This window comes from Dichotomopilus funicola (genome assembly GCF_033296635.1).
Source record: "Dichotomopilus funicola strain CBS 141.50 unplaced genomic scaffold C8A04scaffold_11, whole genome shotgun sequence".
NCBI classification, from domain to species: Eukaryota; Fungi; Ascomycota; class Sordariomycetes; order Sordariales; family Chaetomiaceae; genus Dichotomopilus; species Dichotomopilus funicola.
Genome location: NW_026944032.1, coordinates 214,057 through 234,221, shown reverse-complemented (window position 1 = coordinate 234,221; position 20,165 = coordinate 214,057). Strand labels below are relative to the sequence as shown.

The following is a 20,165-nucleotide window of genomic DNA, read 5'->3' as shown; positions in this document are numbered from 1 at the left end:
CGGGATCTCTTACTCGGACGAGGTCTGGGAGGAGTCCCCGGTCGTAGATAAGGAGGCGGATCACTCTGGTTTGTGCGGTTTGCGCGGTTGCTTGTCGGAGAGGGATAGCGCAGGGCATTCATGGTGAGACCGTGCCGTTGAGATGGCTCAGGCTCAAGTGTGTCTTCAGGCTCCGATGTGTCTTCAAGCTTGGGTGTGCGCTCTGGAATCGTGGGGGAAAGCATAAGACTCGGCCCGCCGGGGATCGGACCGGCTAACGTATCATCATCAAACTGGTTCTCGAGCAGGTCTACCAACTCTTCTTTATCGTCCTCATCATCGCTTGTTGGTTCCTTTTTTATTTTTCGGTCTGGGCTGTATGAGGGACGTGCCGGTGCTGGAACACTGCCGCCGAGTTGGTGTGGGCTGTATCCAAATCCGTCGCTGATGTCGCTGTCGTCGTCGCTGAACTCCTTCTTTATGGGACGATCTTGGCTCTGATTCCAGTTGATCGGCCGGAACTGGATTGGCGATTGGGGCTCTCTCTTGGGCAATGGGCCTGGTTGAGTGCGTAAAACCGGGAGAGGGGGCTGGATTGGGGGGATTGGAGGCCCTGGCTGGGATTGTGACTGTCGTGGTGGCGGTGGTGGTGTTGTGAACCGGTCGGGCCAACCTCTAGGGAGAGTCGGGGTTGGGATATCGGGGTTTGCTCTTCTCGAGTCATCATCGTCGTCGTCATTGTTGTCATCATCGCCATGATCAGAGGGAGTGCGGCCTGGGGAAGTGAAGCGGCCAGGCCAGCCTGATGGGAGAGCCGGTGTTCGGATGTCGGGATTTGCCTTTTTGGAGTCGTTGTTATCATCCTCACCATTATCATCATCGTCGTCGTCATCACCATCCGGCACACCCTTCTCATCCTTCTCTTTCTTCAAACACCCCCAAACAGTCCCACCATTACACCAAGTACGGCACTGCGGGCACACAGGAGCGGGCGGGGTGTGATACGCATCCAAGGGAGTAGTATCCGGGTCGAAGCCGCTGTCCGGGTTGTCCAACGGGATAGGGTAGCTGGGGTCTGCGTTCTGCTGGTCCCCCACGGGACGACTGCCGCAGCTACCATCCGCCCCGAGTACCAAATCATCACTATTGCCACAGTCCCAGGCATCCGTCTCCTTCTCTTCCTCTTCCTCCTTCTTAGGCACATGCTTATTCTTGAGGGAATACACCTTGCTGGGATTGAAGTTATTCCGACGAGCGGTGCCACAGATCCACTCGCCCTTCTTTAACTTCCCCCTCGCCTCCTTCTTCACCTCCTTCTTTACCCCCTCTTCCTCCCCCTCGCCGTCGTCGTCGCTTATCCCCAACAACTTGACCGGGTGTCCGTCATTGCCAATAACCACAGCCACCGGCTCATTGGGGTCGTCATCAAATGGGGGGAAGGGCCGCGGGGCCGGCGGGGTCTGGTCGATGAGGATGGGGGGGTGGACGTGGTCATTCTCGTCGTCTTGGTGGTCGTGTGTATTGTGGCCCGCATTACCGGAGTTGGTATGTTTATTACCGGAGCTGGTATTTCCGCTCCCGAACCCGGTACTGTAACTGGTATTGTTACCGGACCCGGTATTACTGGAGGTATTATTCTCACTCCCACTCCCACTCCCACTCCCACTCCCACTCCCACTCCCATCACCATCACCCTCCCCAGCCCAACTAACCCTCTTCTTCTTCCCCTTCCCCCTATTCCTCCTCCTCTCCTCCCTCTCCCGTTCCCTCTCCTCCCTCCTAATTCGTTCCCTCTCCCGTCTCTTCCTAACCTTCTCCCTCTCCCTTTCCCGTTCCCTCGCCTGCGCCTCCGCAGCCGCTCTCTCCCGCGCCCGTATCAATTTGATCGGCGGCGTGGGCTGGATTACTGCGCGGCCGTTTTCGTCGAGCATGAGGAGGGGTTCGGCATTGTGTTGTTGTCCCTGGTCTGAGTTGGGATCGGAGCTGGGGAGGCCGTTGATGCGGCGGACGCGGCGGGTACGGCGGGGGGGTGATCGGGATGATGGGACGGGTATGGGTAGGGGGGTGTTGTCGTTGGCGCGGCGGCGTTTGGGAGGGGGGGGTTGGGGGGAGCGGGGGGTAGAGGGGGAGGATGGGGGAGAAGGGGATGCGGAACGGGATTCTCTAGGTCGAGTTCTCATTGTTGCTGTGCTGTTGTGTTGGTGTGATTAGATTGGTTTTTTGTATGGATCATCACACGGAGCGAGTCTCATCAGGCCATGTGTGCTGTCCTGATTTTGTCTTTTTGACCTGACTCGACTCGATATGGCTCGGAGTTGGCGCGGTTGGCCTTATACTTGTGGTTTGACGAGGGACAATGAGACAATGCGAGGGGAGTGTTTTGTGAGGAGGTGGACAAAGGGCTATTAATACAGGATAATGAATGCGAGTCGGCGAGTCTTGTTGTCTTTGTCTGCCTTTGAGTCTTAAGGGTGTATGGGTAATTGGCCATACTTTGTTCAATTTTGTGAGACTAAGGCTGTATTGAATTACCTGAGTTAATAGGTATCTGAGACTCGTAAGTCCATTTTGTAAGTTAAGTAATTATTTTCTCAGGGCCATACCGTACCCAAAGAACAACTTCAGCGTGACTCGATCAAAGGACTGTCCTGTGGTACTGCCCCGAGACCAACAAAGACAAAGAAACACCATCATGTCCGTATATGAGACTGCCCACGTTAATCTCGGCCATTTCCGGAATCGCCATCTCCAGAATATTTCCCAATGCGGTCTTGCTAACGATCACCTCTCCGATAAAGTCTCCACTATCAGAGTCCAACACCCTTACCACCTGCGACAAAAAAATAAAAAAGGAGAAAAAATAGGAGAACCATCCACAACACCACCGACACCACATCCGCCCAGCACTACCCCCACAATGCAGCGCCATCCATTCCCCGACGACGACCCCCCCTTCCGCTTCGACTTCCGAACCGCCTCAACCCCCTTCCCCCATGACCAATACCCCCCTCGCGAACGATATCAACCCCGCTACACATCCTACACATCCTACCCACCCTCCACCCCCTACCAAACAAACCCAAAAAACCCAGCAAACTCCACCACCACCAGCCCACCCTATCACACCCTCTCCCTAGTCATCACTTTGACCCTCTTATTTACTTACTACCGCCGCGACCTGGGCCAGTTGCTGCTGTATTGGGCGTGGAGAGCGCTGAGATTGAATCCGTATCCGTGGATGGTGCCGGAGGTGTTGAGGGCGAGGGGGGGCGATTGGTTACCTGGGGAGGGCTGTGGGAGGGATTCTGAGACTGGGACTGAGACGGAGACGGAGACGGGGTCTAAGAGGGAGTCTAAGAGGGAGTCTAAGAGGGAGTCTAAGAGGAAGCACCATACCCAAGTTAACCCTAACCCTGATTCTGCCCCTGAAGCAACAGCAACAGCAACAGCAACCCCTGAAGCAGACACAGACACAGGCACAAGCACAGCTGGTCCAGCTGCGGGTACAACACCCCCCAAGAAAAGGAGCAGCAAGAGGAGTCCAAGTACGAGCAGGAGCAGCAAGAGCGCAAGTACGAGGAGCAGCAAAAGTCCAAGTCCAAGTCCAAGTACGAGAAGGAGAAGGAGCAGCAAGAGTCCAACTCCCAAACCAACCCCCCGAAAAAGCCAAAGACCTCTAACAACCCCCAGCCGGTACTGGTCCACCCTCCACGCTTTACACCCTTCTCCCTCCCACTCCCCGCACAACCTCCCCACGCTAATCCATCTCCTCCTCACTTATATCCTCACCTTCCTCCTTCTCTCCCTCCTCCCTGCCTCAGTCGGCCTAGGGTTGTCCTCGCTGCTTGATACCACGCTCGGCACGCCATTGCGTATTTATATCCGCCTCGCTGGGCTGTGCACCGCTCTCCGCTACAGCCTGCGCCTAGCGAAAGTAATATGGCGGATAAGCTGGCTAGTAGCCCTCTGGATAGCCGAAGTCGCCACCGAGGCAGGTCGGGAATGGATGAGGGTAGTGAGGGAGAACTGGAGGTTGGTATGGGCCGGATGGGGGGTTTGGTTTGGGTGGGTGGTGGCTAGGGGGGTGGTGGGGGTTGTGGAGGAGTGGATGGGATTGGGGGTAGGGGAGTATGGGGAGGATAGGGATGGGTGGTTGGTGGAGGTGGGGTTGTCGCTGGTTGCTGGGGGGATGTACTGGGTTGGGGATTTGGTGAGGGATTTGGCGAGGTGGTTGGGTCAGACGTAGATCTGTATTGGAGACCTAGCCTAGGAGGATATATATTAGTGCTCGTGATAGTGGCGTTTGTCTGTTACTTCCCCTTGCGGGTAATACCCCCCGCCCCCGTCTCAATAACAGTATACCCATCGGCATTCCCCTCTCCCACAGCCGCCCGCTCATACGCCTCATCACTCCGATCACACAACACCCCCAAGTCCCGCTCACTCAGCACCTCCTTTTCCTCCCCGGACAAGTTATACACCTGCCCATCTTTCAGCAGTAAAGCCTTGAGCGTCTCCCGGTCCAGATCCTCCTCCCGCATATCCATCTTCTGCCCCATCGTGCGGAACCCCCCCTTTTTAATCACCAGCTTCTCCAACCGCCGCTTCGCATCCGCACTCATCAGTAGTTCCTCCTCGACTGTGCCCTTGGTAGCCAGCCGGTAGACCACCACCGGCCGTGTCTGTCCGATGCGGTGCGCCCGGTCTTGGGCTTGCAGGTCCTGCTGCGGGTTCCAGTCGCTGTCGAAGAGGATCACGGTGTCGGCGCTCGCGAGGTTGATGCCCTGCCCGCCGGCGCGGGTTGACAGGAGGAAGAGCTTGCGGTCGGGGTTGGTGTTGAACTCGTGGATTTGCTCGCGCCGGTCGTCTTGGGCGACGCCGCCGTCGATGCGGCAGATGGGCCAGTGGCGGAGGCCGGTGCAGTAGTCTTCGATGATGTCGAGCTGGGTTTTGAACTGGGAGAAGATGAGGACTTTGTGGCCGCGCTGGAAGAGGGCTGGTAGGAGTCGGTCCAGTAGTAGCATCTTGCCTGACGAGGTCACGATGCTCTCGTCGATGGGCTGTGCGGTGTCGCTGGCCCAGGGGTTGTAGAAGTTGTGCGGGCTGTTGCAGACGAGGCGGAGCTGCAGCAGGGGGTTGCCCAGTTTCTTGTTGGAGATTTCGCGTTCTACCTTGTTAGTGTTTCTCAGCCAACAAGAGAAGCAAAAGAAGGGAAAAAAACATACTAGCAACCTCAAGAGTCTGCGCCCGCTCAAAGTCCTCCTGACTCGTAACCACCTCCTCCACCTTAACCTCCCCATCCAACTCTTCCGCCAGCTTGGCCTCAAACTCGTCGTCATCCAGCAAATCATCGTCCGAATCCGCCTCAGCATACGACTTGCGCCCCCTCGGTCGGCCCCGCGCGCTGGCCGGAGTCGACTGTCGGCTAGACTTGCTGCTCTTCGGCGCCGGCGACTCGGCCGCTGGGCTTTTTCTTTTAGCCCCCTTTTTCGGTTCCACGACCTCTTGTTCCTTCGGCTCGGCCACCTTGGACCGACCGCGCGGAGGCGGCTTGCCCATCATCAGACTGAATGCGTTCTTTACCGGTGCTGCACTTTTCGACTTGGAAGGGATAGCTTTGTCTGGTACCGCAGACGCCTTCTCAGCCGCAACCCTCTTAGTCTCAGGCGCCCTGGCACTGCTCGACCTCGACGACCGCGTGCTCCGACTAGGCGACGGCTTCGTGAGCCGCTCAACCACCTTATTCTCCAGATACGCCCGCGTATCGATATTCTTGTCATTAATGACATTATACAGATCCGTCTGCTCCTTAGTCATCGGCGCATACAACACATACTCGCGCTTCTTGGGCAGGTACTTGGCCACATCCGCTTTCACCCGGCGCAGCAGCAGCGGTTGCAACACGACATGCATCTTCTTGACTAGCTCTTGCTTCGTCTTGTCGGCGATGAACTCCTCGGTGCCTTCTTCGTCCTCTAAATCGCTGAAATCAAACCAGCTCTCAAACGCCTCCCAGTCGCGGAAGATCTTGGGCAGTAAAAAGTTGAGCAGCGACCACAGCTCTTTGAGGTTGTTCTGCAGCGGGGTACCCGTGATCAGCAGGCGCGTGGCCGAGGTGAACGACTTGAGCTCGCGGAAGAGTTTTGAATCGAAATTCTTCATCCGGTGGCCCTCGTCGATAATAATAAACTCCCAGTTGATCTTGGACAGCGCCGCGCGGTCCTTCAGCACCATCTCGTAGCTCGTGCACACCACCGGGAACTTATCCGTCGGCCGCCCGCCCTGCAGATGGCGCGTGATTTGCGTGCGGAAGATGTCGCTGCGCTGTTGGGGTGTGCCGTGGTACATGACCACGGGGATGGACGGGACCCATTGGCGGAACTCGTCCATCCAGTTTGACAGCGTGCTCAGCGGGGCCACGATGAGGTGCGGGCCGAGGTAGTTTTCCTGTTCGCGGAGGAGCGCGATGAGGGAGATGGTTTGCACCGTTTTGCCTGGGCCGTTAGCTTGAATCTTAAGGTAGTGACAAAAAAAAGGAAAAGGAGAAAAACCTACCCAACCCCATCTCATCCGCCAAAATCCCACTCATCCCCTGAATACAAATCTCATACATCCACGTCAGCCCCTCGAGCTGATAATCCCGCATCGTCCCGCCCACCAAACACTTTGGCTGCGTCGCCATCGTCAAGTCATGCTCGCCAATCGTCTTGCCATCCAAGCTCGTGCCCACCCGCCCCAGCACTTTGGTCTTGTTGGTCAGGATACTGCTGAACGCCGCGCTCTGCGCCAGCAGCTGGTCGAGGTCTTTGGCTTTGGCCTCGCGCTCTTTCTTGCTGAGGTCGCCGTGCTTCTTGTTGCGGCCCTTTTTGCGCCGTTTGTCTTCGGCTTGGTTGTTTTCGAGTCGGGCTTTTTCTTCTTCGGCGGCGAGGATCTGTTCCTCGCGGAGTTTGGTGTAGCTCATCTTGGGTTTGTCGTCGTTGTTTGCAGCCCTGTTTGGTGGGCTTCCGGGGGCGGTTGGGGGTGGTGAGGAGGGGGTGCTTGTGGGCAGTCGGGAGAGGGAGTCGCCGGAGGAAGAGGACAATGCATATGGCATGCTGGGCAAACGGAGTCTCCCTTGAGCTGAAATTAGGGAGGTTTGACTCCGCGCAGATTGGACAGAACGTTTAGATTCACCGGGGAGAAATTAGAAATTATTTAATTTGGCACGAAAAGGCCAATTGTAAGAATTGAGTGTTGTCAAGAATCGAGCACAACGGGTGCACTCCAAGATGGTGTTGGGTGGACGGACAGAAACCGAGGCGAATGTAACGCGATCCACGCGACGGGGGGCCACAGGAGACAATCGACGACGCGTCAAAGACCCGCGCAGTCACGGGCCAGGGGCAAAACCCATTAAAATTCCGTGCTAAGGCCCACACTCGTGCTCCACTTTTGTTTCTGCCCTGATTTCCAGGAGAGGAAAATGCCCCTCGTTTGACTCAGCAGTTGCCCCGCCTTTTTTTCCAACCAAAATTGTTCGTCAATTTACCCCACCACCCCTCCAAGCTCAACACACACACGACCGGCGAAAGCTCACCTTCACGTCAACTTTCCCAGTCGCATTCCCTCCTGCGACAGAACCTCCCAAACTGTCTTTCCTCCGAGTTGCGGCGCGCCGGGCCCCCGTCCTGCGAAGCATCTCCCTCGCGCGTCTCGTGCGATTCCCAACAACCGCAATTCAAACTCGATTCCGACCCCATCTTCAACAACACTCCCACCACACAAAACCCATCATCATGGCCTCCCTCACCACCCAAACCTACACCCCCTCCGAAACCACCGAGATCCAAACCTGGCTCACCAAAGCCACCACCACCCTGCAATCCCCCTCCCCCAGCGACCTCGACGCCCTCAATACCGACCTCGCAACACGCACCACCGCGCTCGGCACCAAGCCCAGCGAGGCCGACATCGCCCTGTACAAAGCCCTAGCCCCGTTGGTCAAGACATGGACGGCGGAAGAACGCACGGGGGAGAGGGGACGCCCGAATATTGTGAGGTTGGTCGATTTTGTGCAGAATAGTCCCGTGTATGAGGGTGGTTTGAAGCTGGCGGAGGGGGAGAAGGTGCAGGTGGATGTGGAGGAGATTTTGTGGGTGAAGCCGATCGTGGATGCAAAGGCGGAGAAGGAACGGTTGAAGAAGGAGAAGGCTGCGGCTGCGGCGGCTGCTGCCGCAGGTGCCGGCGCTGCGGGTGCGGGCGGTGCTGCTGGAGGAGAGAACAAGACCCTCGTCGACCGGACAAAGGACGCCGCTGCTGCTGTCGCCGACAAAGCCGCCGAGACCAAAGACAAAGTCGTCGCGGCCGTGGCAGGCGGCGAAGGCGGTGCGGGCAAGAAACCCAAAAAAGAGAAAAAAGAACGCGCCCCCAAGCAACCCGCCGCTCCCCCGGCGCCCGTGGTTCTCTCCCCATGCCTGATCGACCTCCGCGTCGGACACATCCTGAAGGCGATCAAGCACCCGGAAGCGGACTCCCTCTACGTCTCGACCATCGCCATGGGCGACCCGGCCGGCACGGACGACACGACGGAGCACGAAGGCCAGGTCGTGCGCACCGTGTGCTCTGGACTGAACGGATTGGTGCCGCTGGAGGAGATGCAAGGCCGCAAGGTGGTGGTTGTGTGTAACCTGAAGCCGGTTAAGATGCGCGGGATCAAGTCGTCGGCTATGGTGCTGGCTGCGTCGCCGCGGATTAAGGAGGGGGAGGTGGACGATCATAAGGGGCCTGTGGAATTGGTTAACCCGCCGGCGGATGCCAAGGCGGGCGAGAGGGTGTACTTTGAGGGATGGCAGGGGGAGCCGGAGAAGGTGTTGAACCCGAAGAAGAAGATTTGGGAGACGTTTCAGCCGGGGTTTACTACGACGGAGGGGCTGGAGGTGGCGTTTGATGCTGGGGTGGTTGAGGCGTTGGAGGGGAAGAGTGGGCTGGGCAAGTTGGTGACTGCTAGTGGGGGGGTGTGCAAGGTCGCTTCGCTGACGGGGGCGCAGGTGCGGTAGATGTGTTTACATGGTAAATACATGTTGCATGGTGTAGAGTATGAAGACCAAACAAATAGACCAAATCAAGTTCTATCAACGTTCTCCATTTCCTACCTGTTTGAGATGTACATGTTTACATCGTGTAGAGCATGGAGATCAGACAATAAGATTAAACCGAGTTATATCAAAATTCTCCAATTTTCTGCCCTCATTTTCACAACTTCAGCAGTCAACATATATACAGAACACCCCACCATAACCCCCAAGCCCCTTCCACACCACACCGCACTCATAAAGCTGATGCGTCGTCCTCAAATGTGTCGTCCCTAATGCGTCGTAGCACTAGGAAGCGGCCCCACCGTAACCCCCCCACACACTCCCGTAGTAGCCGTCACCGTTGTCGTCGGCACAACACACTCGGCTGTACAGCCCGGGCAGTCTGCGGTTGCGGTGACTGTGGCGGTGGGGGTTTTGGGGCAGCAATCGGTGCTGGCGAGTTGTTAGCTACGGTGTGAAGAAGATGTAGTGGTAGGTTGGGAAAAGGGTGATGGGCCTTGCCCGAGTAAGGTATTTAGGATCAAGGAGCGATGATTGATTAGGAGTTGAGTCTTCTTTTCAGTAAGAGACCTACCTGCACGGCACCTCGACGGTGGTCACCTTGATGTACGGCGGGCAAACAACATGGCCCGTCGGCTCGACACACTTGATCATGGGGCAGATTGCTTTACGTAATCAACACAGTTAAGTCAGTTGTCCTACTCGTCAACAACCTGCATGACTGCTCGAGATCTCCGCGAGTCCACAAACCCCGGGACTCAACCAGCATGGCGTAATCAAGGGACAGAAGGACATACAAGGAGCAACGGTCTCAGTGGTCGTGGCGGTGTAGCACAACTTGGGGTCCTCGAGATACTTGGAGCATGTCTTGGGGAGGCCGGTCGGGACGGGGCCGACGGTGTAGGTGGCCTGGTTCGTGATGGCTGGCTCGGGGGCGGGGGCTGCTGAGCTGGGACAGTTAGGGTGAGTAACGGGGTTCCTTGGAGGGTACAATACTTACCTGAGGCCGAGCAGACCGAGGAAAAGGAGGGTGTTTTTGAGGGTGAGTTGCATTGTGAGGTTGGCTGTCTGTGGAGACTCAAATGATCAATGTATGTAAGTGAGTGATTCAACTAAAGTGTGACAACTAAGTTAGTGAAAATAAGATCCAACTTAATCTACAAACCACCAACAACCATCTCAACCCAGAGAGAAAACCTCCCCTTCAAATACCTCTCTCACAACCTCCTTCTCACCCTCTTCCCCCCAAACCCAACCATCCGCTCCAACAAAACTCACCGCCCACATCGCCGAGCCATCCGACGGACAACCTCCTCCGTCAACCCTCCTTTCGTTCAATCTTCCCCCATCACCAACACCTCTCTTTTACCCGTCTTACGCTTGACACGGACAAACTCTGACCTTGCACAGTTGCACCCCGAAAAAAAGCCAACCCAGCCCGACCAGCCACGAATGCCCTTTTCAGCTTTGACGTTGGCCCAGAGGCTTGGCTGGATGGATGGCTGATAGGTTATCGTGTGCAGTACGACGAAAGGAAAGGGAAAGAAAAAGAGGAAAGGAATATCAGGTTCCGAAAACCTGGGCGGTTGCGGAAAAACTATAACTTTTTTTTTCTTGGGTTGCTTGGCGCGTATGTGGCTTGCAGGTTGGCTTGCAGGTTGCTAAGAAAAAAAAAAGGGAGGAAAATCCGTATCCTTCCGCGAGGCCAATTGTTTATCCTGCTTCTCTCACGCGGTCAATATCTCCCCTGCCATTCCCACCGAGAACCAATTCTCCCCGACCATCCGGCCAGATATGCCCCTTGCCCCCAGAACCCCTACACGTGTACGGATGCTTCCTATATTATATTTCCGCGCGCCTATCACGCCCCAGACCACCAAATCTCCCCTTCCCCCAAAACCAAAAATAGCACACCCCATTCACACCGGTTACATTACCCATCAACCGGGTAAGTTCACCTCCCAGCCCGCCAAGCGAAACTCTCTTCCGTCCCTTGCAGGACGCCACGACGGACACGCTGTACCACAATACTTGGTACACAAGAAGGGAGTTGGGAGTTCGTATAATGCAAACGGTAAGCGAAGGGCAGAGAAAGGACAAGAAACAAGAAATGAAGTTTATCCGGTTGGCACAACTCTCGGCATGGTTGCTGTTGTTGTTCATGCCAAGATCGGGGTTGTGGGGGATTTGAAGTGCCGTTGGATGTTGAAGGTAAGATCGGATCGGTGGTTTGAAGGGAAGTTTTGGGGTGTGTTGAAGATGCCGATGAAAATACCGAGATGTTAATTCGTAATGTCGTATCCGTAATGTTTATTTATCTGAGGCAAACTACATAACCAGCAAAAAGTCCGAGGTTCATCCGGGTTATTTGTCCTTTCTTCTGGTCAGCTGTACGTACGTTCACATTCTCAGGGAAGCCACAACACAACCGGTAACACCCCATTTCATAGTGTCCCACAAGGCCGTATGTCGTACACCACACACAAACAAGACACACCCATCTTCAACTCATAATTCATCTCGATCTATATCTCTCTCTCTTTCTCTCCTCTTTTTATCTTATCTTGATACACCAACAAGCCCCAACCCCAGGCCTGCCTCTCATCGTTTCATCTAACGTACTGTACATATACACATGCAATGCATCCATCCCCCTAAACCATCCATCCCCCAACCACCACCCACCCATCAACCCGCCCAATCCACCCCCCGCAGCGCGCGTCTCATCTTTTCGTCACAAACGCCCCGCCGGTGATGTGATGTGATCATGCCAAAAAAATGTAAGTCGAAAGTAAAAAAGAGGAACCGCTACCGAAATAGCCAAACGCCTGTCTCCGGGGTATGGAGATCATCATAATAACAAAACAAAAACAAAAACAGCCCCACAACACCGGGTGAGAATGCAGCCGCTCTTCCCCTTCCTTCTTTCTTTTTCCCCCCTGTTCATGGTACATACATACAAGACAAAACAACAGATATAGGGGGGTGGTTAGACACAAGCAGGCTGAACGACCTGCAAGAGCGCAAACACAGCACTAAGAGAAAAAGTACTTGCTCTCCTTAAGCTTAGTCACGTCAAAGTCGCCCTTGGCCGGGATCTCCGGGAAGGTCATGGGCATCCACAGTTCGAGCTTCCGGACGGTCTTGGGAGATTTCTTCTTGTCGAGCATTGTTGAGAAGTAGTCGGAACTCTTGCGTATGTCGCCGTCTGCTTTGGTTTGGTCGGCTTCTGCTTCGGCGCCGGCTTCCGCTGAGGTTTCAGTATCGGCTTCGGCTTCGGCGTCAGCCTCGGCATCAGCGTCGGTGGCCCCGTCTTCATTCTCGTCTGCTGACGCCGTCATGCCATCGCCATCTTCGTGGTCCGCGTCGCTCTCAATATCCATCTCGCCGTCCATATCGGCGTCGATGGCTGCACCCAGCGTCTCGGCATCGGCATCAGCCAACAAATCGCTCGGCTGCACCTCGTTAAGAAGCATGTCCGGCGTGGCGTGCGCGTCAAAGATGCTGGCGGGCGTGACCATGGCTTTCCCCTTCTTGACCTCCTCCGGGTCGTCCGAGCTCAGGAGTTTCTGCCGGCAGCGCTCGTCGATGAGCTCTTCGCGCGCCGTCTTCTTGTTGAGCTTGCGGTGCTCGGTGATGAGGCGGCCCGTTGGGGACTTGGCGGCGACGCTTGCGCGGTAGATGGCGCCGCGGTACCGGGCTTCGAACTCGGCCTTGAGGCGGCCGATGACGTCCTCCTTGTGGATGCGGATGAAGCAGTCGCGGAGCACCGTGTTCATGCGGTCGATGTCGCCGGCGTGGGTCCAGAACGAGTCGTGCACGGCGGCAAAGGTGAGGCCGGCGGCGCTGCACTCGAGGGCCGACAGCATCATGTGGCTTGCGTCGAGGGAGTGGATGAAGTTGGGGGGGAAGGCCTGGAGCTGCTTGCGGCGGTTGACCGGGTCGTCGCGGTCGACGTTGCTCAGGACCAGATCCTGCAGGCAGGTCGACACCAGGCGGGTGCCGCTCTTGCGGTAGGGCTGGACGACGGGCATGCGCAGCGGGGTGGTCCAGACGACGGTGTTCCGGAACTGGGCCTGCAGCTCCTTCTCGGCCGCCCTGTCGGGGTTTTTGAGCGCGACCCTCCTGACGTAGGTTTTACGCGACTTGCCGAAACGCGCGTCGTCGCCCAGCGCGTCGATGATGCGGTCGAGCTGTTCCTGCGTGATGGCGCGGCACACCCGCCCGCCGATCTCGCCGAGCCAGTGCTGGATGTCGTGGGCGCCGCGGAACATGGTCGACATGGCCAGGAACACCTTGCCGGCCAGGTAGGTCGAGAAGATGCCCCAGGGGGTGTTGGTGTCGGTCGCCAGCGTGGGGTACAGGTCTTCCAACTGCCGCTGCAGCTGCTTCTTGGCGCCCATAAACGTCACCCCGTACACGTTGGTCATGACGGGCTGCTTGACGACCTTGCGCGTGATTTTGCCATCCAAAAAGGCCGCAAGCTGGTGGCCCGCGGCCTTGTCCTTCTCGATGCCCTTTTGCACGAGCTCGGCCACAGCCGCGTAGACATCGGCCGGCCGGTCGCCCGGCAGCAGGTTCACCTGCGTGGCACCCCACGTGTCACCGCCGAGCGCGGCGTAGTGTTGCAGCCCGTTGCAGGTGCCGTCCTGATGCACCGGCAGGTGGCAGACGTACGCGGCCGGGTCCGGCGACGTCAGGGCGGCTTTCAGCTCGAAGCAGGTGGCCAGGCATTGCCAGGGGTCCTCGGCCTCGAGCCACCACTTCTTGCCCGTGAGCGGGTTGTCGGCCGCATCGAAGATGTCCTCCATGTGCTCGACCGCAAAGTCCTCGCGCTCCTTCAGGCTCGCCTTGTCGAAGCCGTACACGTTGGACAAGTGCACCTTGAGCCACTTGAGCCCGGCTTCGCCGAGCGGTTTGCCGTTGGCGAAGAGCAGCAGGCCACGCATGTGGTCGGCACCCATGTGGTTGAGGTAGGTGGGCATCGGGTACGCGCGTCCGCGGAAGTCGATGTTGTGGGGGAAGTAAAAGGTCTGGTCGCGGAAGGCCCGCGCAATCTCGAGCTGGAAGTTCATGAAGCAGCGCACCGAGTGCAGGCCGATCTTCTCGCTCTCGGCGGCCTTGACAGCCTTGAGCCAGTGCCGCTTCTTCATCGGGTCGTCGGTCGAGTCGGGCTCCGGCGGGATCGGGATCTGCGGGTTCAGGGCTGGCAGGTTCGCAAACTCCTCGCCCGTGTTCCAGGCCTCCAGCATGACGTTGAAGACGGAGTGGTTGATCTTCCAGGCCGTCTTGCCCAGCACGTCCAGCCCGCGCATCATCTGCTCCATGTCGCCGCGGTCGATGGCGGCCTCGGCGTAGATGCGCTGGTCGATCTCGTTGTTCTTGAGCCGGATCATGGGGGTAATGGACGAAACGAAGCCGCCTTTGTCGAATTTGGTCCACGGCTCGGGCTCGACGACCATGGGCAAGTGGCGGGCCAGTGCCTCGCCGCGGGGTTCTCGCTTCATGAGGTCGACCAGGTGGCGGTTCGGCAGGATCACGCCCGTCTTCCTCCCCCTCTTGAGCTGGACGGCGTGCGTAAAGGCGGCCTGCAACTGGGTGATTCTTTCCTTTGTCTCGGGGTGCTGCCCGACAGCCACGACCTTGGCGGTCTCGATGAGGGCGCTCAGCAGGACGGCGCCGACCTTGGTACGGATGGTGATGGGCCACCGGGTTTCGTTGGTCTCGGGGGGTTCGATATCGAGACCGGATTTCTTCGCTGCAGCAGCTGTGTCAGGCGGGGTGGTCAGCGGTACGGTCGACGGAGGCGTGCGGCGGTTATAGCGGATTCTTCGCCGAGCGGACCGCTGCCAGCGCGCCATCAACTTACTTGAGCGAAGGTTCTTGGTCATGATGTAGGTGCGAATGTCTTCCTCGGCAATCTTGGCCAGGTTCTGCACCAGACCGGCCACGGGCACGCCTTTCTCGCCACCGTTCATGGCGATGGTGCTGAGCATGCTGAGGATGGTGACGGCCGCCAGACGGCTGGCCGGGGCCTGGAGCAGATGGGGGCCGTAAATGCAGCGGTCTATGTCTGTGTCGGTCTTTTTGGCGAGGTTTTCGGAGACGTCGACTTGTTCTTGCTCGTGGGTCAACCTGGCCTCCAGGGCTTGATGCCACTGGAACAATTTGGAGTTGAGGGAAGGATCGGACAACTGCGAGTTCAAGCCCATTTTCATGAGTGCCTCGTTCTCGTCCCGCCACCGGGCTAGGGCCGCATCCACGCAGTCCCTCTCCAAGCGGGCCTGGACCTCGCGCCGCTGCGAGTTGGAGAGCGAAGCAATGTTCAGGCCCGGGGGCAGCTCGGAGAGCAGGGAGAGAGCCGTTTTGAGAGACTTGAGGCCCAGGCCCTTTTGTGGGGTGCTGAGAACTTCGGGTGTGCGGACCTGTTGATCACCTGCTTTCAGGCCGTCAAGGCCGGGGATGGGACCATCTCGGTCACCGTCTCGGTCGCCGTCTCGGTCACCCAAGTCAGGCTCCTCGACAGGGCCGGCGTCGTAATCCTCCTCGGTGGCCACGACGTCCAGGGATGGAAAATCGGCGGAGAGAGCCGCCAGATCTTCATCGCTGAGAACGTTGCCGAGATCGACAAGTTCCGAATGGCTGTTCTTCTCTAGCAGTTCGATGTAGCGTTGTAACAACACCTTCCGGCGGGGGCCCTCGGAAGCGAGCAGAGTCGCCTTGAGCATGTAGGCAACCGTGATAGGCTTCAACGGCAACTCGGGGCTGCGGATCTGCTTCTCGAACCACTTGTGGAGTCCATCCCCGAGCTCCTTGTTCTCGGGCTCTTCCGAGAGCTGGGCGATGCGGGCCTTTAGATACTGGTTGTGCAGTTTGATGACTTGTTCCGGGTCAACCAGGTTGATCCTGTTGAGCCGGGCGAGCACCAGGGAGGCGCGGTCCAGTCTGCCGACCTGAAGGCAGGCCTCGAACACGGCGACCATCTCGTCGTAGTCGCCGGGAATGCCGTTCGGGTTGACGCGTTGTCGTGGCGGGGCAGATTTCTGTGCTTGAAGCACCAGCGGGTCGGTCGGGGCGAAGGGCCGGAGCAAGTAGAGGGGTTGTTTCGGCGCATCGTCGCCTGACCGGTAGGCTGAGCGGGCTAGCCCGGCCGGTAGACCCCGGAAGGGTACATCATGCCCTGTGACTTGAGGGCTGCCGGCGGAAGTGGCTATGTTTCGCTCGAAGCTGTCCGGGCCCTTGGGCGGAGCAGTCTTTCTCCCAGGCCGCGGGCCGCCGTTGCTTGTGGTCAGAACCCGGCGGCTCTCAGCTAAGAGGGCAACGGAGCATCTTGACGAGGCAGACCCGAGGAGGGGTCGAGACGATACGAGGCAGCGAGCAGGTACAGGCTGTCGAATGGCGGTCCGGCGGACAAGCATCGTCAGAGAGAGAGGAACGGAAGTCCCGAGGCCGCGCGCCAGTGCCGGTGCCTCGAGGTTCCGGGAGAAGAGGGGGCCGGTTGTGTGTCTGGCGGGGGAGGGGGATCTGCTGAACAAGCAGAAAATCAATTCATTAAGATAACAGGGTTTGTTTTACACAAGAAGAAATAAAGGGAAACGAGGGAAAAAAGAAGAAACAGCCGGCGAGTCGCACGGAGAAAGAAAGTCGCGGTCAACTCGTCGTCAACCGAGGACAGCTCATGCAAGACGATGGGAAAGACAAGAATCGCCGGTTGCTTTGGTCAACCGAACGAGGTTAAAAAGACGAAAGTTTAGAAAAATCGACATGCCGCAAGGTGGAGGGCCGTTGTGAAGAAAAAAATCTGGATTCCGTGCTTCTGATTGGGCGGATAAGAGAGCTCCACCTGAGCTGTGGAGTAGCACGAGCCTCGAGTCCCGCAATCCCGCTTTGAAAGTACTGCAACTTTTACTGAGCATTGCAAGCGCTGGGCCAGTGGCGAAGGCCATTGAGTCCCGACTCCATAGGTCTCAGCGTCTTTACTCTGTCCTGTAGGCGTTTTACGCGGCTCGAATTTACGACTTCTCGAACTCTCCTCAACAACGTTGAACCACAACCCATCATGTTAAGACCATCCGCAGCACCCGCTTCGATCTTGCGGGCTGCCCGTTGCCCCGCGTGCAGGGCATCTGCGGCCCGTCCATTCATGTCCACTTTTGCGGCGCGAGACCAAATATCGACAAGGACAACAGCGAGGTCACCACAACCCTCTTTATTGCCTCGGACAAGCACAGCAGCATTCTCTGCTTTCCGGCCGTCCCCCAATCTACTGAGGGGGCCCTCCATCGAAGAGCTCGCCCCAGCAGAGCCCAGTGCTGATGTCGAAAACACACCAACATCTGGTTCCTCCTCCTCAGCAGATTCCCCCCCAGACAAAGACAAAGATGACAAACCCTGGTACCTCCAAGTCGAACCCCCGCGGCACCCAACCCTCCTACACACCCCCTCCACGCTCCCCTCTCTCCCCTCCTCCCCCCCCAAGATCCTCCCCCTCCTCCTCCCCTACCTCGCCGACGACCTCGGCCTCGACGCCCTCTCCATCCTCGACCTCCGCACCCTCGACCCCCCGCCCGCCCTCGGCCCCCGCCTCATCATGCTCTTCGCCACAGCCCGCAGCGAGCGGCACCTGCACGTGTCTGCCGACCGACTCGTCCGCTGGCTGCGCGGGCGGGGGATCGCGGGGGATGCGGATGGGTTGCTGGGGAGGAATGAACTGAAGACGAAGTTGAGACGGTTGGCAAGGAAGGCGAAGTTGTTGGGGACTTCCGGGGTGGTGAGAGGGGGGGATGATGGGATTAGTACGGGGTGGGTGTGTGTGAATTTGGGGATGGTCGGGGGGTCGGTGCAGGAGGTGGTTTTGAGGGATGAGCAGGGGAGGACGACGGGGTTTGGGGTGCCGCAGACGGGGGAGACGGTGGTGGTGCAGATGATGACGGAGGGGAGGAGGGAGGAGTTGGATTTGGAGAGGTATTGGGGGAGGAAGTTGGAGGGAGCGCGGAAGAGGAGGGAGAGGGATGGGTTTGTGTTGGATGCGCCGGGGGAGGGCAGGGCGACCCAGGCGTGGTAGATGGATCTCGGTCGGTTAGGTTATGAAAAGAGGATGAGGAATAGATAGTCAGGGGTCGGTCAGAAACGACATGATATGTACAACAATGTAAACAAAAGACGTATACATACAAATATACCAATGCAGCGATGTCCCAAATAAAACATGAAATCCCAAGTACCAAAACTATACACCCACCCTTATAACCTCGCACCATCCCTCATCACCTCCCTCAACATCGGCCCAACCTGCTTCCGACTGTGCTTCACCTCCCTCTGCCACCATCCCACCCTCAATCCCCCATCCTCATCCCCTCCATCACAATCCAATTCCCCAACCCCCCACCTCACCAACCCCAACACCCCCCCAAAGCTCTCCCCAAACCTCCTCACCACCATCCCCCCCTCCTCACTCACCCCCCACACCAACAACTCCCTCCTAAACCCCCTTTCCCCGTCCCCTTCCCCTTCCTCGGTAATATTCGACGCCGTCATCACAGCGACAACATCCAACTCCTGCTCGTGTGCCCAGCGCCGAAGGACATGTAAAAATGCGGTGCGGTTTTGTGTGTCGATGTGGGTGAAGAGATAGGTTAGGTTGCGGACGATGGAGGATATGCCGAGGGTGAGGCGGCCTTCGGTCCAGCGTTTGTAGTCTTTGCGGAGGAGGTCGTGGTAGGTGAGAGAGGTGATGGATTGTTTGTGATGGGATAGGAGGGAGTGGTAGTTTTCGCGATTGTAGGAGGAGGGGGGGTTGGTGTCGTTGTTGTTGGTGGTATTGGGGGTTGTTTTTAGGGGTGAAATTTTGGCCTCGGCGAACTCGACGGAACGGATGTCGGTCTCGGTGGTTTTGTCTTGCGACATGAGCGTCGCGGTGTCGATGAGCATGGGCGCGAGGGCGAGGTGGGCGAGTTGGGAGTCGCAGGTTGTTGCTGTCTCGTCGTGACAGGGAAGAGAAGAGAGATCGTCCCAAAGCGACCGGTACCGATCCACGACGAGACTCATACAACTCCCACATTTGGCAATCACGCGTGGGTTGCCCGGGGGCAAGTCACGCTGCGCAGGCACGACACCCTCGTCGTCGTGGTGGTCGATACAGCCGACTACACGGTCTGCGAAACGCGAGGCGAGTTGACCAGTCAGGGCGTTGTGGTCGACGAGTAGCCATTGTGTGTCTTGGGGGTGTAGTGGTGACAACCCGTCGTCTGGATCTTCGACTCCCTGTTTACCCTCGCTGCGATCTGCCACCGGCGGGAGGTCGGTCAAGGTGAGCAAATCATCCGGTTTCAAGCCCGCTGGTACCAGGGCTGCGGTCAGTTCCGGGCGTAGGGCGAGGTCTGCACGTGGGAGGTGGGAGAGAGGAATGTGCAGGGTGTGGGGGGCCGTGTGGGTGCGGAAGTAGGCGAAGAGGACGGCCGAGCAGAGGGAGTCCAGGTCTACATACGAGTTAGTTAAGTTCAGGATATGATATTGGGGTTGGGTTGTTGAGTGGTGGGTTATTACCTGCAGACTCGTTGCCGATGACAAAGGTCAGAGGTTTCGGCCGCTGTGACGGGGGAGCGCGGAGGGCATTCCGGGCGGCTTGAAGGAAGGATTTGAGTGAGTGGCGGGTTGGGGGCATGATGAGTTTGCGGGTTGAATGTTTTGCAAGTTGAGTTTGAGGTTCGTCCCAAGTATCACTAAAAGTGACATGAATTAGGGCCGAATTATGGTTCAGGCTTTCAGTGAGAATCTGTCGGGAATGAATTGCTCACTCTCCTACCGGCTCTGAAAATGCCACTTGCTGCGAGTTACTCAAATAGAATCGGGTCTACTATCCGTCAAAGTCAGGTAGAGGGATGTCGACAATTTCGTTGAATTTAGACAAGTTTCCAGTCGTGAGTTACAGGTTCCATACAACCTAGGACACCCCACTCACGTTAACGGTCCTGGCCCGCTCCGGCTCCGGTCGGCTCGGCTGTTCTCGGCGCAGGGTTAGGGTTGTACGAGTCATCAGGCACTCGGATCTCCGTAAGCCGCTCCCAACCTCGACCTCCGCGCCGAGATAAACGCCGATATCGAAGTGAGATT

The 20,165-nt window shown here is 57.6% G+C and overlaps 8 protein-coding genes across 8 annotated transcripts in view; 3 read left to right on the top strand and 5 right to left on the bottom strand.

Moving 5' to 3' along the window:
* Window positions 1–2,159, bottom strand: part of C8A04DRAFT_26164 (uncharacterized protein) — a gene marked incomplete at both ends in the record, with an annotated part of 3,254 nt that extends 1,095 nt beyond the window's left edge. The window contains one exon of the mRNA XM_062779827.1: window positions 14–2,159. Coding sequence (XP_062639375.1) covers window positions 14–2,159 — 2,146 coding nt within the window. The remainder of the gene's footprint in view (window positions 1–13) is intronic.
* A 737-nt stretch (window positions 2,160–2,896) lies between these two features.
* Window positions 2,897–4,225, top strand: C8A04DRAFT_26163 (uncharacterized protein; the record flags this gene model as incomplete). The annotated part of the gene is made up of 3 exons (XM_062779826.1): window positions 2,897–3,354; window positions 3,456–3,614; window positions 3,670–4,225. The coding sequence occupies 3 exons, from the start codon at window positions 2,897–2,899 to the stop codon at window positions 4,223–4,225; spliced, it is 1,173 nt and encodes a 390-aa protein (XP_062639374.1).
* A 64-nt stretch (window positions 4,226–4,289) lies between these two features.
* On the bottom strand, window positions 4,290–7,072 carry C8A04DRAFT_35292 (lymphoid-specific helicase; the record flags this gene model as incomplete). Its single annotated transcript, XM_062783114.1, has 3 exons — window positions 4,290–5,146; window positions 5,205–6,473; window positions 6,535–7,072. The coding sequence occupies 3 exons, from the start codon at window positions 7,070–7,072 to the stop codon at window positions 4,290–4,292; spliced, it is 2,664 nt and encodes an 887-aa protein (XP_062639373.1).
* Window positions 7,073–7,754: 682 nt separating this feature from the next.
* C8A04DRAFT_35291 (uncharacterized protein) lies at window positions 7,755–9,014 on the top strand (the record flags this gene model as incomplete). Its single annotated transcript, XM_062783113.1, has 1 exon — window positions 7,755–9,014. The coding sequence occupies one exon, from the start codon at window positions 7,755–7,757 to the stop codon at window positions 9,012–9,014; it is 1,260 nt and encodes a 419-aa protein (XP_062639372.1).
* A 308-nt stretch (window positions 9,015–9,322) lies between these two features.
* Window positions 9,323–10,106, bottom strand: C8A04DRAFT_26160 (uncharacterized protein; the record flags this gene model as incomplete). The annotated part of the gene is made up of 4 exons (XM_062779825.1): window positions 9,323–9,485; window positions 9,628–9,718; window positions 9,851–10,002; window positions 10,054–10,106. 4 exons carry the CDS (start codon window positions 10,104–10,106, stop codon window positions 9,323–9,325), a joined length of 459 nt encoding a protein of 152 aa, XP_062639371.1.
* A 1,982-nt stretch (window positions 10,107–12,088) lies between these two features.
* Window positions 12,089–16,471, bottom strand: C8A04DRAFT_10190 (uncharacterized protein; the record flags this gene model as incomplete). The annotated part of the gene is made up of 3 exons (XM_062776496.1): window positions 12,089–12,327; window positions 12,469–15,568; window positions 15,611–16,471. 3 exons carry the CDS (start codon window positions 16,469–16,471, stop codon window positions 12,089–12,091), a joined length of 4,200 nt encoding a protein of 1,399 aa, XP_062639370.1.
* A 641-nt stretch (window positions 16,472–17,112) lies between these two features.
* C8A04DRAFT_35289 (ATPase synthesis protein 25, mitochondrial) lies at window positions 17,113–18,117 on the top strand (the record flags this gene model as incomplete). The annotated part of the gene is made up of 1 exon (XM_062783112.1): window positions 17,113–18,117. The coding sequence occupies one exon, from the start codon at window positions 17,113–17,115 to the stop codon at window positions 18,115–18,117; it is 1,005 nt and encodes a 334-aa protein (XP_062639369.1).
* Window positions 18,118–18,296: 179 nt separating this feature from the next.
* C8A04DRAFT_26157 (uncharacterized protein) lies at window positions 18,297–19,716 on the bottom strand (the record flags this gene model as incomplete). Its single annotated transcript, XM_062779824.1, has 2 exons — window positions 18,297–19,531; window positions 19,599–19,716. The coding sequence occupies 2 exons, from the start codon at window positions 19,714–19,716 to the stop codon at window positions 18,297–18,299; spliced, it is 1,353 nt and encodes a 450-aa protein (XP_062639368.1).
* Window positions 19,717–20,165: the final 449 nt, after the last annotated feature.